General features: G+C 36.3%; 1 protein-coding gene across 3 annotated transcripts in view; it reads left to right on the forward strand.

The window, feature by feature from the left end:
- mypn (myopalladin) overlaps positions 1-17,969 on the forward strand; it is a 64,904-nt gene that overhangs the window by 42,622 nt on the left and 4,313 nt on the right. Inside the window, exons 11-21 of one of the 3 annotated variants that reach the window (XM_088635524.1) lie at positions 6,608-7,249; positions 8,042-8,186; positions 9,227-9,328; positions 11,229-11,279; positions 13,637-13,858; positions 14,041-14,190; positions 14,674-14,756; positions 14,890-15,019; positions 15,311-15,518; positions 15,970-16,135; positions 16,835-16,968. In XM_088635524.1, coding sequence (XP_088491650.1) covers positions 6,608-7,249; positions 8,042-8,186; positions 9,227-9,328; positions 11,229-11,279; positions 13,637-13,858; positions 14,041-14,190; positions 14,674-14,756; positions 14,890-15,019; positions 15,311-15,518; positions 15,970-16,135; positions 16,835-16,968 — 2,033 coding nt within the window. The remainder of the gene's footprint in view (positions 1-6,607; positions 7,250-8,041; positions 8,187-9,226; positions 9,329-11,228; positions 11,280-13,636; positions 13,859-14,040; positions 14,191-14,673; positions 14,757-14,889; positions 15,020-15,310; positions 15,519-15,969; positions 16,136-16,834; positions 16,969-17,969) is intronic. The other 2 variants (XM_088635526.1, XM_088635525.1) reach the window with 2 other exon arrangements.

Genomic DNA, 17,969 nt, shown 5'->3' on the forward strand with positions numbered 1-17,969 from the left:
AGACAAGGTTTTCGGCTGAGACATGACACACAAAGCAGGAATTTCAAACAGACACAAAGATAAAACATAAAGCCTCTCCGCCTTTTGATAAGTTTACATCTATTCAAAGCGTTTAAAATCAAGCCTGTGATTTATTTCACACTAATGATGGCCTTAAACTATTTAAGCAAGCAGTGTCAGGGAGAATTTAGAGTCTCTGACTTGCTAGTCATTATCAGTGCATTCTTCAGTTGTAAGCTACTTGTTAGAGCACCTGGCCAAAGAAAAAGGGGTCATATTGCAACTTCTGCACTGATGACGACCCACACAAGGGACAAAAGTTCAGAATTGTTGGAAATTCAGCTCTGGATTTCCAAGCCCTTGGTGTATCAGAAGAGGAATTTGAATTGCACACAAATCATGCGTATAGAGCAAATCTTTTAATGGACTTAAAAAAGCTATTTATGCCTACCTGTGTGGGCTGAGCCACTGTCTGTTGTTATTCCTGTAGTGTTAATCTAAATAACCATTTAGAAAAATAAAAATGCTTCACAAAAAGACCGTACGATGAAATGGTCCTTAGTGTGAAGCACCACTGGAAAATGGATTTTGGACATTTTAAATTTTGCCACTATTTTTCCTGTAGTGTTTTTTTAAATGACAAAGGATATTTGAAAAAAGGGGACAAAACCCACCACGGAATATGAAATACATTACAAGAAAACCAGATAGTAGATTGCCCTTTTAGTGATGACACATGGCTACACAAGTACTGTATACCTCCTTTATCTGTTTCACAAACATTCTTTATTTTTGAAAATAAAAAATGTTTCACATAACTCAGTCTTTTTCCCTGCATGTAAAATAGTCATTTAGGACAGCTGCAGTTCCTTTCAAGGATCATGACATGATACAACTACTAAATTTTGGTCATACTGTATATACAACTACAATATACAGTACTCTGTTATTTTTTGAATCCACAAAAGCAAGCTATGTATCTGCAATAATTTATATATACTGTAAGACAATGGTCAGGGTATACAGTATAAGAAGGTATATTTAGATTTTCAGAAAGAATTCGATAAAGTACCTCATAAAAGATTAATTCTCGAAGTGCAGACTGTTTTCATTGTAGGTATTGCACATAATTGATGAAGAAATGGTTCACAAGCTAGAAACAGGGGACAGAAACAGGGATTAGGCTCAAATTAGTCTGTAAGGGAATTCCTAGAGTATCTCTTGTATATGAACTACTGCTCTTGTAATTTATAGTAATGATCCAGATTCTAATTCAGTTAGCAAACAAGCTACAGTAACTGTGCAGATGATACCAAACTAAGAGCAATAGCAAGAAATCAAAAAGATCTAGAACAATTTCAGGACTGGGCAAACACCTTGCACATATCATTTAATGTAGACAAGTGCAAGGGTGTTACATACATGTGGAAAAGACATTTTTGTAAAATGGGAAACAGAAATGGAAGAGTCCACTTATGAGAACAGAGAAGAGCATTTAAAACTGAAACAGGAATCATTTTACACAAAGGGTTGTGGGAATATGGAACACTCCACCTAGCCATGGTGTTGAACCCCATACTCCAGTTTCTTTCCTTCCAAGCTAAATGAGATATTAATCGTATAGCTACAGTACTAGCAACTGAACAAGCTACATTGGCTGAATGTTCTCCTCTTGTTTGCAACAGGTCTTAACTTAATATGGATATTTGAAAAGCAGCTACTTTCATAATATCATTCTTGAATGTCCTTGCTCTGGTTTATAGTTGGTACATTTGTTTACATTGCACCATACTATAAATGTATACATTGAATATCTTAATTATAGACTTGGAATGTCAAGTATAGACTTCTAACTGTACAGAAAAGAGCTACATATATTGTGCGATATCTACCTGACAGCGGTAATAAGCCACACATTATCTCGATCATTAATTGTTTTAGAAATTTGTTAACATAAAGTTATCCTTGAATATTCTGGGATTTTGTGTATTTTATCAACATCTATAATAAACACTAAATAGCACAATACAGTAAATAGAAAAGCTTTTGATTTAAGTGCTTCTATGTGAGATCTCCGATTCATTTTCCTCCCATTTTTTTCACTCGTGTTTTCAGAGGACTTTTTTCACAAAGCCAAGAAATTCACCTGACATCTATTACACTAATTATCATTGTAATTTATTCCACTAAAGAAAGCAATTTATAACACAGGTTGGACTTTTACAGACGCACATGGGAAATCTATTCAAGATAATTAGACATTTTCAATATTTAGTTTTAAGCATGTCATTCATATTTTTATGAACATTCACTAATATACATTAATTGCATTATTGCAATATTGTGTTAATTGCATTAATACAATCCAATTCAAACATCAATCAATCTCATCAGCAGAGCTCAGGTTCATACTTTCAAGAAAATTCTATTTTGTTTATCTAAGAGTGCAACTGAGACTCCATTATTATAACCCTTTAAAACCTTCCTTAGCTGACAGAATATTGAACACATTGTGTAATTAAATCTGCTATGGTTGAAAAGTTCTCTTTATGTCTTTATAAAGCCAAGACCTTCTCATAAATATTGTGTTTCTTGGATAATACAACACAAGACTTAGCCCTATTTTGGCTTTTTACCAATCAGATGACCGTGCTTTTGGAACCAAAGTATTAGACTTATTAATGAAGCACAAAAGACAGTGGAGTGATCCAGATTTCACTTAAGGCGAAAGGTCACTCAAGCTTGCACCTTGATCCCCTCGTGTTTGCTTTGCAGGTAAAATTAGAGGGAAGCATTACTGATGATTATACCCCTCCTGACAGAATAATTATACGTCAGCTAAAGTGTTTTGTTTGTTTGCATAGCTTTATAACTTACGGCATTATTCTGCTATTATTCTAATGTCTATGGCAGGTCTTCCCCATGCTGGTCCTAGTAACCCCAGTGTCTGACGTTTTTCATTCCTACTTAATTGAGCCCTTTATTGAACTAATGATTTGATTAATTGCAACTATTTTATTGCTTACAGCTATTAATTTGCTAGGAATTGCAAGGCAACAAATAGATTTTATCTAGCAATAATCAGAAAATGATTTATTGCTATTGAGGGTTGCAGCATTCTTTTACAAGCAACCTGAAAATTTGCAGTTGAAAATAAACTATTATTAGTTCATTGACAGGTTTCATAAGTAGTTGACAGCTCATCTGGATTCGGAACCATCAGATATCAGGGTCACTAGGACAAGTGGTGGAACTGTTGGAGGTCTGCACAAGGAAAAAAAACATATTAATGTCGGTGTAAAACGTATAAGACAGTCATTTATGAGATTAAAAAAAGAAATTATGAATTACATTTATGTAATTATACCCCTTGAAAAGGGGTATAAAGGTAAGAAACAAAACCTGAACAATGCCATTCCCTGGCTATGTCATAAATATGCTTATAGATTTAGTACAACAAGATAAATATATTACTTGTAAAAACTGTCAATCAGGGTTTCACAACCCACAGTACATTTACTCCAGTTTTGAAAATATTGCTCAGGCCTAACTTTTAACGGTGACAGATATGGTTTAAGGCAAATTTTAGGTTATATGCAAAGAGAGCCCCTAATTACAGCTTTCATTACAAGACGTCTTTCAGAATTTTGGTCATAATAATTTTTTCAATCTGTTCAGTCTAGAGCTATAATTACTGAGCAAAAAAAACAGTAACACTGCAGTCATTAATTTCACATGGAAAAATGCACATGCACTGCACTGATGCTGAAAGACTCATTGACATTGGGAAACATTTAAGGCACCAAGAAAGCAAAGGTGCCCCATGGCTTGTTGAAGTGCTTTACAGTTGTGAGAGCTTGTCTGAATGTGCATTACAGTTTGTTCTTATAAATACAGTACATGCTGTATTATTTTTAATCCTACAGTATATACTACAATAACCACACCCTTGAAAAAGATGTATTTTGGTGCATATTACCAAGAGCAAAGAGAGAACAGCAAAGTGATAAGGGAACTGATGGTCACTCCAATGCACCATGAAATGAGAGGTTTAGAAATTACTTGGAAATCTGCCAGAAAATTAGAAAATGTCCGACAGTACTGCTTACAGGAACTGCTGGAATTAGTATTTGCCCTCAGCAGTGAAATGTTGTAGTCCATAGTTGGATTTACTCCACTGGACAGGAGCTCGTTCAAAATTTCAAAAGGTGTTGGTTGGTGGCCAGGTGGCCAATTCAATGAATTCTTCACCAAAGAAATGTGGCCCATGTTTTTTGACTATGTTTTTAATTGTTTTGATTAACCCCCTTGCCTGTGTGGAGAAACTGCATTTTTACCATTGTGTTTGCAGGAGTCACTGACTTGTGTGTACAGCAATTGGAAAGACTAATTTCAGTTCAGGATTAAGATCAAGTGGTTTTTGATTGTAGAAAGATATCATAGAGAGTATAGCTTGAAGGCTCCCCTCAATTGCTTGTATTATTGTAATTACAATCTGAAGCCACCATTAAATTATTGAATTTAGTCTTTTAAGTTAATTACTAATTATTCTACAAGCACTCCCTAATTTTATTTTTGCTCTTTCTGATTGGTCCAATTGCTCTCTTTATCACCCTGCTCCCTTCTACCATATGTTCAGTCTTCACCCGCATCTTCAGCCACCCTCTCTCCTCCTTTCTTACTAGCCTACTGCTGATTGCTTCTCTCTGCTAGTCCATCCTACTGTGCTTAAATGCTTCTATCCTCATCCCCTTTGTAGTTATACATGAACATCAGGACTCTGCTGATCACCTTCTGTGATCAAAATGCTCCTGCTTAGATTTAGTTTGCAGCTTCTCTTTTCTATTGAGATCAGTTAAGCATAACTGTACATAAAGATTTGACTGTATAAGTAATGTTATTTTATGAACAGTAACATAAAAACATACGAATGGTTACATACAAGAGGAAACCGTTTAGTCCATTAGTAACTAATTGATTCATGGATCTCATCCAGCTGTTTCTTGAAGGACGCCAGGATGTCAGCTTCATCAGCATGACTGGGCTGCTTGTTCCATACTCCCTCATCCTGAGTTTAGTAGCGTTGAGAGCAGTTGTATAGTCATTATTCTTTTGCGAGGCTGTGACAGTATCACTGGGCATTAGGTTTACTGGGAGGATTTATGACTCGGGAATTAAAACTAAATCGTAGGTAGGCCCTGTAAGCAATGGTTAGGTTTTCATCACCCCATTCTCCAGAGAGTAGCTTCAGTGAACAACATGTGGATTTGTCACGGATTATCAATCAAAAAAACCACAGGGATTGCTTCCTAACAGCTGGCTTTCAGGTTACACAGGTGTTTGTGCCTTTTAAGGATTAGCTGGTAGCTATTCAAGATGAAATACATTTCATGCCACATGATAAAAAACAGTTAATTTAGTATACAAATACAATTACATAAAAAGCTGCTATTTGGACTACAGTGTTATCCACACCTTAAAGATAAAAATGACACTATATGAAATAATGGGAATTGTATATAGGCTTGAAGCAAGGGTTTGAACAAAGATGTTTAGGAATACCTAGTTTGTGCAGGTGTATAACATCATCTATAAAATACATTCCCAAATATATTTCAGGCCTTACTTATTTGTGCTGTTTTAAACTCACATTTCCATAGTCTCAGTTTCGTTTCATTAAACTGTATTTCTACCACTATCAAAATATCCCAAACCACGTTTTTAATCAAATATGAAATAGGGTCAAAGTTCCTTGGAGTCACTACAGTCATCATTTAAGGATCAAAATGAGGTTTGTGTCTTTCAATCAGTTCAAGCTGATGGTACCAGTTTTATTAGGATATACTGTATTCAAACATGTAGGGTATTGGATAATTCAGGGATAGGCAACCACGGTCCTGGATAGCTACAGTCCAGCAGGTCTTACTGAGAGATGAGCTTCATTATTAGGTATAAAGTTTTCCCTCAAAGTGTTGCCCAAACCTTTTGAGTAGTTTCACCAATTCACACAAAAAGCCACAAGAAAATGAAAAGGTTAACTCCGTGTGGCACTTGCAATAATGTTAGTGGGTTTTAAGTCTTTTCAAACACAGTTTTCAGTTCTTCTTGTTGGAGAAATGAATGCCTAAAAGGAAATCACCACACATTCAGACATTAGCTGTATTTTACACAAAGTTTATGCTCCTCTTATGATAACTGAATGTGCATGCTGGAAAAAGTCAAAATGTATATAGCGGCATAAACTGACATAATCTAAATACAAGAGTGAATGGAGGTATTTACCTGAAGTGTTTCCATGCTTCTTGTGTTTTCCTTTAGCTCTCCTCTAAAACTGGATGCAATTTTGTAATGTAATCATGTTGTATATTAATTCTGTAGTGGATTAAATGTGGTCATTTTGATCCATCTGCTTTGACAGAAAAGTATTATGACTTTTGTTTAATTTGTGGTTTTGTTTGTTTCCTTCTGTGGCATGAGACTTTTAAACATGAATGTATGAAATACTAGATGATCTCTGTCAGGTCAGGCAGTGCCCTTGTTGTGCATTGCATGTTAGCTCTGGTTTTTCATGCTCATTCTTGCATTTCCTCCTTTGTTCCATGTGCAGCGACCCCGTGCAGCTCCAGCTACTCCACAACCAAGTCCTGCTTGAGCAACAGCAAGAGAGCGTCACCCCGCGCCATCTGGAGCCTGCGTCCCACCCCGCCCCAGCCTTCCCCGAGCCCCCGGCCAACATGAACGTCATCAATTCCACACACCTGCCCCTCCAACAGTCAGCCCCCTCCGCCAACACAAACCTGCCTCAGACCTTCAACTACGCCCGGCCCAAGCAGTTCATTGCCGCTCAGACCCTCCCTCCTGGCAGGGGCTTTTCCCCGACGGAGTCCCCCGTCCCCATGCTGAACGCCATGGCCCAGGCTACCCAAGCGGCTCCAAAACCCCCAGCCGAAGATGTCTTTGCTCCAGCCCCTGCAACCCCTCCCCATTTCCAGCCGTCTCCATGGCTGTTCCAAACCAGGGTCTTGCAATCGCCCACCAGTCCCACTGGACCTATGGCATCACCTCCCCCCCTTTACTCTGCTTTCGCCATTCGTGCTCAGTCCCCCCCCCATGCCCCCTCCCCGACTCCCAGCAGCTCCACTCCCAGCCCCATTCAGAATCCAGTGGCCTTCCTCAGCTCCGTCCTGCCATCGCTGCCCACCTCTCCACCAACTAATGCCATGGGCCTGCCAAGGAGTGCCCCTGCAGCGTGAGTGCCACAGTGTCACAGATTGAAGGGCCGAGATTGACAGGGCTCCTTCCAGTCTGAGATGTCTGCATGGCACCATGTATTGTCCTGTACAGACCCATCTCTCACCCTCTTACTTAATCTCAGTTAAAGTTAAAACAATTAAAACCAAAAAAATAAACCATCTTATTTACAGAAATTATATATAAAGAAATGTTTTTCCACACGATGGAAATTTTGATTTTGATTTTGATGTCAATTTTGAGATGACAAGCTATTTCTGTCATCTCTGGAGCAGATTTAACTCATTTTAAATTTGTCCATTTATATTTAAATATTGAGCAGACAATATCCGTGTAGTTTAAAGTGGATTTTCACTGTATGTAAACCACTGCTTTCAAATTAAGAGAGAAAAGAATATGTTAGAAAACTAATTTTTAAATGTAACACAAAAGGGATTAAAATTATCTACCTATCCTTTAATGAGAAGTGGTAGAGTAAATTCAACAAATATATCATTTGGGGACTGTTTCTCCTTTTCACGCATTGTTGCGGATAAATATTTGACAGCATCTTGAAACCTTCTGCATGATTTCACTTGAATTAGAACACTATTTAATGTTTATTTTTATATTTTAATGTTATCAAAGGGTTTTTTTTATCTGCAAAGCACATGCAAATATTTAAATAGCGCTGAAACGTACAGTACCACACATTAAATTGTATGACAGTGTTCGTTTTAGTCAGATTGGGTGTACAAAACATTAATGGCTGCAGTTTGTCCATCAACAACTTTTTCTGTTGATATCCTAGGTCTCCACAAGGTATACTAAAGAAGAATCCAAAGTCCCCTCGCTCGGTATCAGATGACGAAATACGGGACACCAAAGATGCAGTCCTACATGACCTGGAGAAAAAACTACGGTTTAAAGATGATGCAGCACAAAATGGGCAACAGGTATTTACTGTTTCTGATTCCTGTCCACTACTTTATCCTGGACTCACACAACATTCATTTCCTTCGGCACTTTGTTCTTCATTTCAATCGAACCTGCTGAATCACCCCTTTCTCAAACCAAATAACTATTTTCTGTATCATTGTTCAACTAGAAAGCAGGAAGTACACCCAAAGCAGTTCACAAATATGAAATAAAGAAGAAGAAAATTCATATATATACTGTACTGTATACTCTAAATCTCAAATACTCAAAATTTCTAAATTCTTAACGTACAGTAATTAACATGAAAAGCCATGATACCTGCTTATTGCATTTAATATGTGGGATGAAAAAATGCAAAAACGTTGGCTTCAGGTTGAATTAGCGAAGGGAAAAAAAACTCTGCAGACTCTGAGGTCTGTTGGATTCCTGAACTGAGTCCAGGTGTCTGGGAAATTCATGCTTGTAGGCACGAAGTATTATGGATATCCTGGTGTATCCCAGGTCCTTATCAAGTTCTCTGATAGACTTCAAAAGAACCACAAAAATGCTTTAATTGACTGTGAAGTTAGAAATGCATGCAGACATATTCTGGCAAAAAACAAAGGTTAAAATATTGTTTCCTTTCCAGGTGTGCATTCCGTGTTCACTTGAAAGAGGGTGCGAGCTTGGTGTATTTTTGGCATTGCTTTCTTTATATATAAATTGACATGTAAATATAGAAGAACTGTTAGTTTTATAATGAACATTTTACACATCTATAAAAAGCCAATATGAAGGCAAGCCTTTTCAAATTCCAAACATTTTCAAATTCTTAAGCACAAAAGTTTGTTATCTTTCAGACTGTCTGCAAAAGAAGGCAGTGAGTATAAGAGTTTAGTTTTCTCTCATCTTGGGTATACTGTATAACCTACTTCTCGGTTCAGACCTTGACCAAGAAACTAGTACTGTAGGAACATTAATGTACAGGCTAATTTGTACTTTGTTTTCGGACTGACTCTAACAATAACACTGTAAACAAACAGGGTAAACTCCAATATTTATGCCTACTCTCTGATAGAAGCTGACTTATGAGGCAAAAATGGCCCGCAGACTGCTTGGACCAAACAATGCTGCAACAGTCTTTAACTTTGATGAGGTACAAGAATGTTCTCCATCTCAGGTATTTTCCAAAATGTTTTCCCAACTATTATTCTCTTTGTCTGTAGAAATCTTCTTTGACCCTGCACTAATCTGAGAACTGATTTACTTGATCTTGGCACCGTGCATTCATTTTCACCACAGAAAACTCTAATTCTTGCTACACGGATGCTTTCACTGACTTAAAGCGCTTGATCACAATAATTTGTATTGTAATAATGTATAATAATCTAATACACAGCATTTGCTTTTATTCAAATGCTAAATATAATTATTTTACTTATATGACAGGTTAGCCAGTGGTTAGAATGTTCAGAAACAGATCATAATTTCCAAGTGCTATATGTTAATGGTGTGTCCCAATAAAAAAGTCTGTATTTTGATATTATAAGATGCTAGAGAACAGGAGACAGAAAATATTTTTTCTAAAAAGCACTAAAGGCAAAATGATTGTGGTCTGTGGTCTTTGATATGCTGAAATATGTACTTGTACCATAAAACACATGGATATAGATGGACTTGGATAAATAGCTAAGTCCCATTTATATGGTTTAAATTGTCAGTCAGATGATTTCTACCCATTTGAGAAGAAGGCTGTGTGACATTAAGAATACACAGAAAGGTGTCCTGCAAGATGTGGATCATTGAGACACCCTAAAGCAGGGAAGAGACCAAGTGTTTTGGACTGTTTGGTAGTCTTAACATCTTATTAGTGATACATGTACTCAAATACAAAAACATCTTACTTGTTTACAAATGCCATCAGAGCTTGAGTAACACCCACAAAAATGGGAAATCGGGAACAAATTACTTTTTTGACACTAATACATTTAAAAATCTACATTAAACAAAATTTTAATCAAAATGCAAATTATCTCCAGAAATCTTTTGAGTATAAAAATGACAGTGAAAACCATACAAGTGCACCCATTGCTCTTTACATTGGTTCCTATGTATTTACAGTATCATTTCTTAATTATTTAAAATAATATAACTTTGTCACGTCAGCTGTCTTACTGTAAAAAAAGAAAAAGATATAAAGCCACTTTTTTAAACTGGCTTCAAGCCAGTTTCAACAGCAGTTACAATGCTCTTTTGAAAAGCTGAAAGTAGGTAGAAATAATCCCATTTATCACTGAGCTGGAAAGTGGAAAGTTCCAGTTTCGTATTTTCTCTACAACAGTATTGGGGCACAGCCAGGGGTATTTTGTCAAGCCATATGTTTATACCTTGAAGGAAAATCTTAAGACTAACCTAGTTGTGTAATGCAGTTATATTTAATTAAAATTCAATTATTGTTTGACAAAACCTGAAAGCTTCTTGAAAGTTCCCTACTTGATTGTGAGGAAAGGTGATATAAAGTGTACTTTTATCTGTTTATCAGAGTCTTATTTTAGGGTTTACACATGGTGTTTTATTAATATATTATATGGAAACCAATAGCAAAGACTTGTTCTGTGCTTTAACACAGGATTGTTAATCATGTTGAAAATGTCCTGTGAGATATAATCAAAATGTATATGCTAATAGGTAAATAATAATAGGTAAATATTCTGTCTGTGTCCAAGTCAATCCACCATACTTGGTATGATTAATTCAAACCCTGAAACAAAAATGCTGTGAAAGTAGGCCTATAAGTGAAGTATTACGGTTTCTCAAGTTTTATAAAAACATTTTAAGTTTTAAAATGATTGCAACAGGCATTTGCTAAAAAAAAGTGGTCCGTAAACCTCAAAAGCACGATGAAAACAAAATATTCCGCCACCTGGTATGTGTTTTGTTTTTGGCAGTCTAGCTGTACATGGACCAAATGTAGTTGGGCTGTACTTTTTTAAACAGTCACTTTAAAAGCTAGTCTTCTCTTAACATTTCATCACACTTTTGCATTTTCATCATTTTAAACTTGTTTTGTACTCTTGCAGGATCTTAAATATATGATAGAATCAACCCGCAACACACTTGGTAAACAGCAGGTTAAGTCCTAACCCTGATTATTATTTTTTAAATCTTTCTTCAGCTTTTGAGAAACTACGTCTCTTTATCTCTGAATGTAGCACGGGAGTACAGCATTGTAGCGGACTGCATGGACAACAAACTATATTCTGGATACAGTCTGTTTCTATTTATCTTACAGCAAACTGCGATCTGGAATTTGTTCTTTTCCTATGGCTTCCTCTTACGTGCCTGCATATTAGCTCTGTACCTTGTTTGCATGGCAACTGTTCTGGCAGCTTGTGCTGATTCCTTCGAGCTGAGCTATTATTACAGTATGTGTTATTGCTGTCATGTATGAGCCTCACATACTGTAGTTTTCACAAGGGGACAGATTTTGTGGCACTGTAATGTTTTAGGTTGCTGGCAACAACAAACGATCATAAAGAAATTGCTACAGTAGTCATTGCTAGATTTTGTCAAAAGTTCTTTTGCCTTTTACATTTCTTAGTGTCCGTAAAGAAGTAAGTTTTTTTTTCTCAGATGAGCCCAGTTTTAATACAATAAATGATCATGATGGCTAACTAAAAAGGGAACATATTTTAAAACAGGTATTTGTTCTTCCTTCCCATCCTACCACCAAATATGATTATGGTTTCAGTCACCTCCTGTTTCACAACAGCCACCATTTCCTGAATTTCTTCTCATAAAACGTACTTAATGGTGTATGTTACATAATTTCCAGTGTTCTAAAATGTACAAATTAGAAAAGAAACTGAATCTGTATTTTAAAGTACCAATTCCCTACAGTACCTATTCAGACATATTTTAAAGCGTACAGCCTTTCAATGTTTCATCTACAGTTCAATACCATATTTTACCAGTCTTACAAATTACTCAATTAACAAGCTCAGGACAAAATAGGATGTTGATAACAGCACAGTTTCATACAGTATGTGCATCTTTATATTTAAAAAAAAACAGTTAAATTATAGAAGCAGTTTTTGGGGAGAGAAAATATTAAAACACAAATGTATTCTTATCCTTAGAGGACTGAGCTTGAAGATATTGAAAGAAAGCAAACTATGTTTAAGACATTTATGATATTTGAAAGATGGGGATGTACAGTATTTAGAAAGAACTTCCAAAAACAATAGCCGTTTTACAGTGTCACATAGAACTTCAAGGATTCATTACCAGTCTCTTTTCAAAAAGAAAAAAAAAACAGTTGAGTAGTTTACAATAAAATGTTTATATATAAAATGTTTATGTTCAGTACTTTCACGTACTTTCTAAATTTTACTTTTAACTTTTAAAGCCTTACACACCAACTCCTCACAACATAATACTACACCTCACAAACACTCCCATGTATCAAGCAATGCCTGTACTCTGCTGAGGCACATCTTTGAGCTGTACCTTCGTGTAGGTACGTACAGTACAAGCTTCTCAGGGTGAGCACTTTCAGCCGCCTCACTCCATAACCCTGGATCTCACTCTCTGCCACTCTGAGAAAAGTAAACTCTTTTAAAATCTACAGTCAAGACATATCTTTTTAGTTTGACTTTGAATTAATTAATGCAATTTTTTATGTTTAGTTATGCCATTTTTATGCATTTTATGAAAATAGTTTATGCCATTTTTCCATTTTCCATATTTTTATATCTCTGTCTTTTTTCTGGTTAGTATTATTTTGATTGTATTTCTCTTTTTTTTGTGTGTTTTTGTTTATACCCTGTAAAGTGGCCCAAACACTGTTTGCTGTACATGGGCATAAACACTGTTTGGTGTACACAAAATAAATCCTTGTAATCCTCATGAATTGCTGAGCACTAAACCATCATCAAATACATTAATGGTGAAGCATTGAGCAATCACATGAGGTAAGACTCAAGCATGACAGCATTTTCCATTTGCTAGGATTTTGCATAAATAAAACTCAATTGAGTCCTAAACAGAACCCCCATTTCAAAACACAAAGCCATCATTTCATCTGGAATACCTTCTAAATGCATTCCTTGATTTCAAAAGCGAACATTGGAAAAGCGCTAGATTCTAAATCACCAGTCGCCAAACAACCTTTCACACGCACGACCGTTTTCACCTTTCCCATGAGAGAAAAAATGACTTCATAATAATTCTACATAATAATAACCACTTTCATTTGGATAGAACAGCCTTATAAGAGCCAGTGTGTCTGCAAGTGTAGTGAACATTTAGCCAAAGCTTGCTACTTAATGTTTCTGTCATTGCTTTAGCATGCATCTTCCATCATGCCTCCTTCCGCAGTGAATTTTTGTTCTCCGGATTCATTGTCAAAAGACCGTAGGATGTGTGACTGAACGGCAATTATGCTGGGCACTTTAGGGCAGATGTCAATTTCCTCTTCTTCCTACAGGAGTATAAGGTCTCTAGCTTTGAGCAGAGATTGATGAGTGAGATTGAGTTCCGACTGGAACGTACCCCAGTGGAAGAATCTGATGACGAGATACAGCATGATGAAATTCCAACAGGCAAATGCATAGCACCTATTTTTGACAAGAAGCTGAAGCACTTCCGGGTCATGGAGGGAGCTTCTTTGTCCTTCACCTGTAAAGTGGTGGGGATACCTGTACCAAAGGCGAGTATCTCTTTCCACTGTGTTGAACCCGTTTATGCAGACGACAATGCTTCTGTTGTAGTAAAGCTTTTCAGAAGTTAATAATCAACAATATCTGAGCTGCATACAGCACTATGGTTTCTTGATTGTTTGTGAGGCAGCCTGTTCAACCATTTTTAAAACCTCTCCATTATTCCCATTAGGTTTACTGGTTTAAGGATGGCAAGCAAATATCGAAGAAAAATGAGCACTATAAGATGAAGCGAGAAGGTGACGGCACCTGTGTTCTGCACATTGCAACTACCACTAATGATGACGATGGCAATTATACCATTATGGCTGCAAATCCACAGGTATCTCTAATTTCTTCACACAGTTTATTTACTGAAACATTTAAAATGAACAGTTTACTATGTTAAGCATCTCTAAAATGCTATATTAACGTCAAGGCCTTGTGGATTTTGATAATTGCAGCATGTTCCCCTTTATTCTCATGATCATGTGGAAAGAATAGACAATATACCATACCTGTCTGTCATGATCTAAGTACTGAAGACACATTGCATTTTTTACAGTTGGCAAGCATAAAGATATATTTCTTCATGAAACTATTGGCCTACCAAGTTCTGAAAAACATTTTACGGTAATCAAAATAAACCACAAGATTTACAGTATTAAAATAATACATTTTTCTTTAAATCTACTTACTACTTACTAGCACGACAAAACAAAATTGTTGAAGTCACAGTTTTTCTGGTTTTTCCATTGTACTCCTTTTATTGCAACTCTGGGTCCTCCGCTGCTACCTTAATATTGTGAATGTTCACATTCTGCAGGGAAGGATCAGCTGTTCTGGTCATTTGATTGTACAGACTGGTCCAGTGCGCAGTCGACTAGTACCAGCTATTCATTCCCAAAGGTGAGCAATGATCTGAATGTGTCACTGCATGGTACCGGGCAGAGGCTTTCCAGGTGAGTATGCCCATATTGCAGGCCTACTCCAAGTCTGGGCTTTTGCAAACTGAACCAGCCGGAACTGGTGTTCTTCTCAGGGTGCGCTCCCGTCCGCAGGAAGGGGAGAGGGGAGAGCCTGTCGAAGAGCGCTTCTTCCGGCCTCATTTCCTACAGGCCCCAGGGGACATGGTGGCTCACGAAGGAAGACTCTGTAGGCTTGACTGCAAGGTACTACCTCACAACTTTACACAGACGTTCTCCCATTTACTTGTGAGCTCCTCAAGATTGATATGTACAGGCCAGAACAAAACCTTGTACTGCTTTGTGTAACTCTCTCACCAATATACAGTATATGTCTTTGATCAACTTTACGACTCATGTACTGTACCATTATGTTTACTACTCACAAAATTATATGTGCAAATAGATGCAGCATTTTTTTTGTGTATTTAAAATAAAGAAATTAGAAAAGATACTAATTTCCTATATTTTAGTTATATATTTCCTAAACTTTTCTAGGTAAGCGGATTACCAAACCCTGACCTGATGTGGCTACTCAATGGAAAACCAATCCTTCCAGACTTAAACCACAAAATGCTGGTGAGAGAAAATGGAGTTCACTCACTCCTTATCGACCCTCTGATGCAGAGTGATGCTGGAACTTACACATGTATTGCAACCAACAAAGCAGGACAAAACTCCTTTAGCCTGGAATTAAGTGTTGTAGGTAAGACATCCTGTTGAAATCTGTAACTTTCAGACAGTACTGTAGCAGGGAAATTCCTATTTCCCAATCTTTCATCTTGCTGATACAAATTATACTTTGTATTCTCAAGCAAACAATATAAAAGAGTCTTTTAAATAGAACAGAAAAAAATGTTTCGATCAGTCCCATCAGTAGTAACCAGGCAGCATTATGCTTCAGAGGCACATAGTAACCAAAAGTGGTAAATATTAGGGCCTTTTTCCCTGCATGAAAAAGATGGAATGCACAGTCTACAGGGTCAAGCTTAGTTCTTTTCCTCTGTGTTGAGTGGTGTAGCAACAGTGATCAATTACAAGTATAACTGTACACTGTGCTCAACATTAACTCGAGATCATTGAATTTAATATTCCCAAGTGTTGTTGGGGTGTCTCACAAGCTTCTCTGGGATTAGACATTTAAACTGTCCCTACAGCAAAGGAGGTGAAAAAAGCTCCAGTGTTCCTGGAGAAGCTGCAGAACACAGGAATCCCAGAGGGAAGCCCAGTGAGGCTGGAATGCAGAGTGGTGGGGATGCCACCCCCAGCTATATACTGGAAGAAAGACAATGATACAATCCCTGCCAGCAAGGAACGAATGAGGTGAGCAGTACAGACTACTTTGTGGCTCTCCATGTTTGCCATTCTTGTAAAACTGGCATTTGCAATGGGAATGTTTTGTATATATAAACCATATGTACATATTTTATTTTTCCACCACAACAATAACAATTGTTGTACAATAGCTGGTTATATATATATTTTTTTAATTCCCCTCTCTTCCATTTCCTGTCGCGAAAAAGAAATGGGTACTATCTTTGAAATGGTATATTCCGTCACGGTTGTCTGAAAATTCAACCAAAATCAACATGTCATACTGGAAATGCAAAGACAATATCAAAATTATCTGGCACGCTACCATCACTTGTGTTAGCAAAACAATCAAATGGGACATTTCACAAGCTACCACTAACCTCGCATCAGTGGTGCTGCCTATTTTAGTTAAAAGCTATTTAACACAAGAAAAATAATTATAGAATGATTTGTCCTGGAAGAGTCTACTGTACATCTTGGGCCGTGTTTCTTAAAGACCATGTAGGCTGAGTTTATGGTATGAGTATAAATATAAGTACAGTACATGGCAAAATTTAAGGTGCATAGTTCTACTTATACTTGGATTCAAAAGTTTATTTTTTTTCTTCTAATTTTAAGGTGAAGATTACAGAACATACTGTATATATGAAAATGACTTTCATTTGTTGCTACAGATTCTAATACTGGAAATTTATGTTTTAATCCCAGCATGCATCAAGATGCCACAGGATATGTTTGTCTGCAGATTCAGCCAACCAGGAAAGAGGACGCTGGTTGGTACACAGTATCAGCTAAAAATGAAGCAGGGATAGTATCATGCACTGCCAGGCTAGACATATATGGTAAGAAAATGACAGCTTAGTATTACTCAGAAGTCTCTGTATCTATCATCTAACAACAATACTCATGTTTTCAAGTGTGTACCAATTGCATATTTATGATTCTACTTCGGTAAAAGCAAACAAAAGAATTTAAAAGATTTTTATTAATGTATATTTAATGTAGATTTTGAGTCTTCTATTTTATTTTCAGATTTTTTGCCAATCTCTGTAATCTCAGGAACATTATAAATCATCATTATACAAACGAAAATGATTTAATTTTATTTTTAGTTTGAACTGAAAAAAAGTAAAAGTATTCATAGTAAAAGTGTATTACAAGTCTTAACATGAAAAAAAACTAATATAATTGTTCTCTGACCAATTTTGGGTGGTCTCAGAGTGTGGCTAACAATATTTGATTACAGGACTGGTATAAATTAATTAAAAGTAAGGAAATATACCGCACTTAAAGCGCTTATAGATTTCACGACTTCTTTATAATAATGTCAGGGTGCTCTTAAAACTAAAAATAAATGCAGTTATCCTTTATTCTAAACTTTACTGAAAAAAAAACAGAAACATAACAGTAAACACTGCTGTTTTTTGACAATCTTAAATCTAAATTTAATTCAATAATGTGATCCCACAATTAGAGCCAAAGTAATAACTAAGCAATAGAAATCGAATTGGTACAAGTTTCCAGATCATAAAAAAACTGAAAAAAAATATTTAGATTGAACAGTCAACAGTTGTCACAAAGGACCTTGCACTTCTAAAGATGATTTATAGTTTTTTTTTCAAATAGCACTAATGAAATAAGAATTCCTTTCTGATTAATTATACATAGTTCTTAGTCTTCACGATTTGTTCCCGTAAATGGGCAGTGAACATCTATTCAGTATTGCTGATTGTGTCATGAAGGCAAGATAAAAATAGCTAACATAAGTACTGTAAAACATTAAGATAACATTTAATTTATTTTTAAAATAATATTCACCATAAGTTTTACATTTCTGAGCTGC

This window comes from Lepisosteus platostomus, chromosome 6, assembly GCF_059453375.1.
Source record: "Lepisosteus platostomus isolate fLepPlt1 chromosome 6, fLepPlt1.hap1, whole genome shotgun sequence".
Taxonomy (NCBI): domain Eukaryota; kingdom Metazoa; phylum Chordata; class Actinopteri; order Semionotiformes; family Lepisosteidae; genus Lepisosteus; species Lepisosteus platostomus.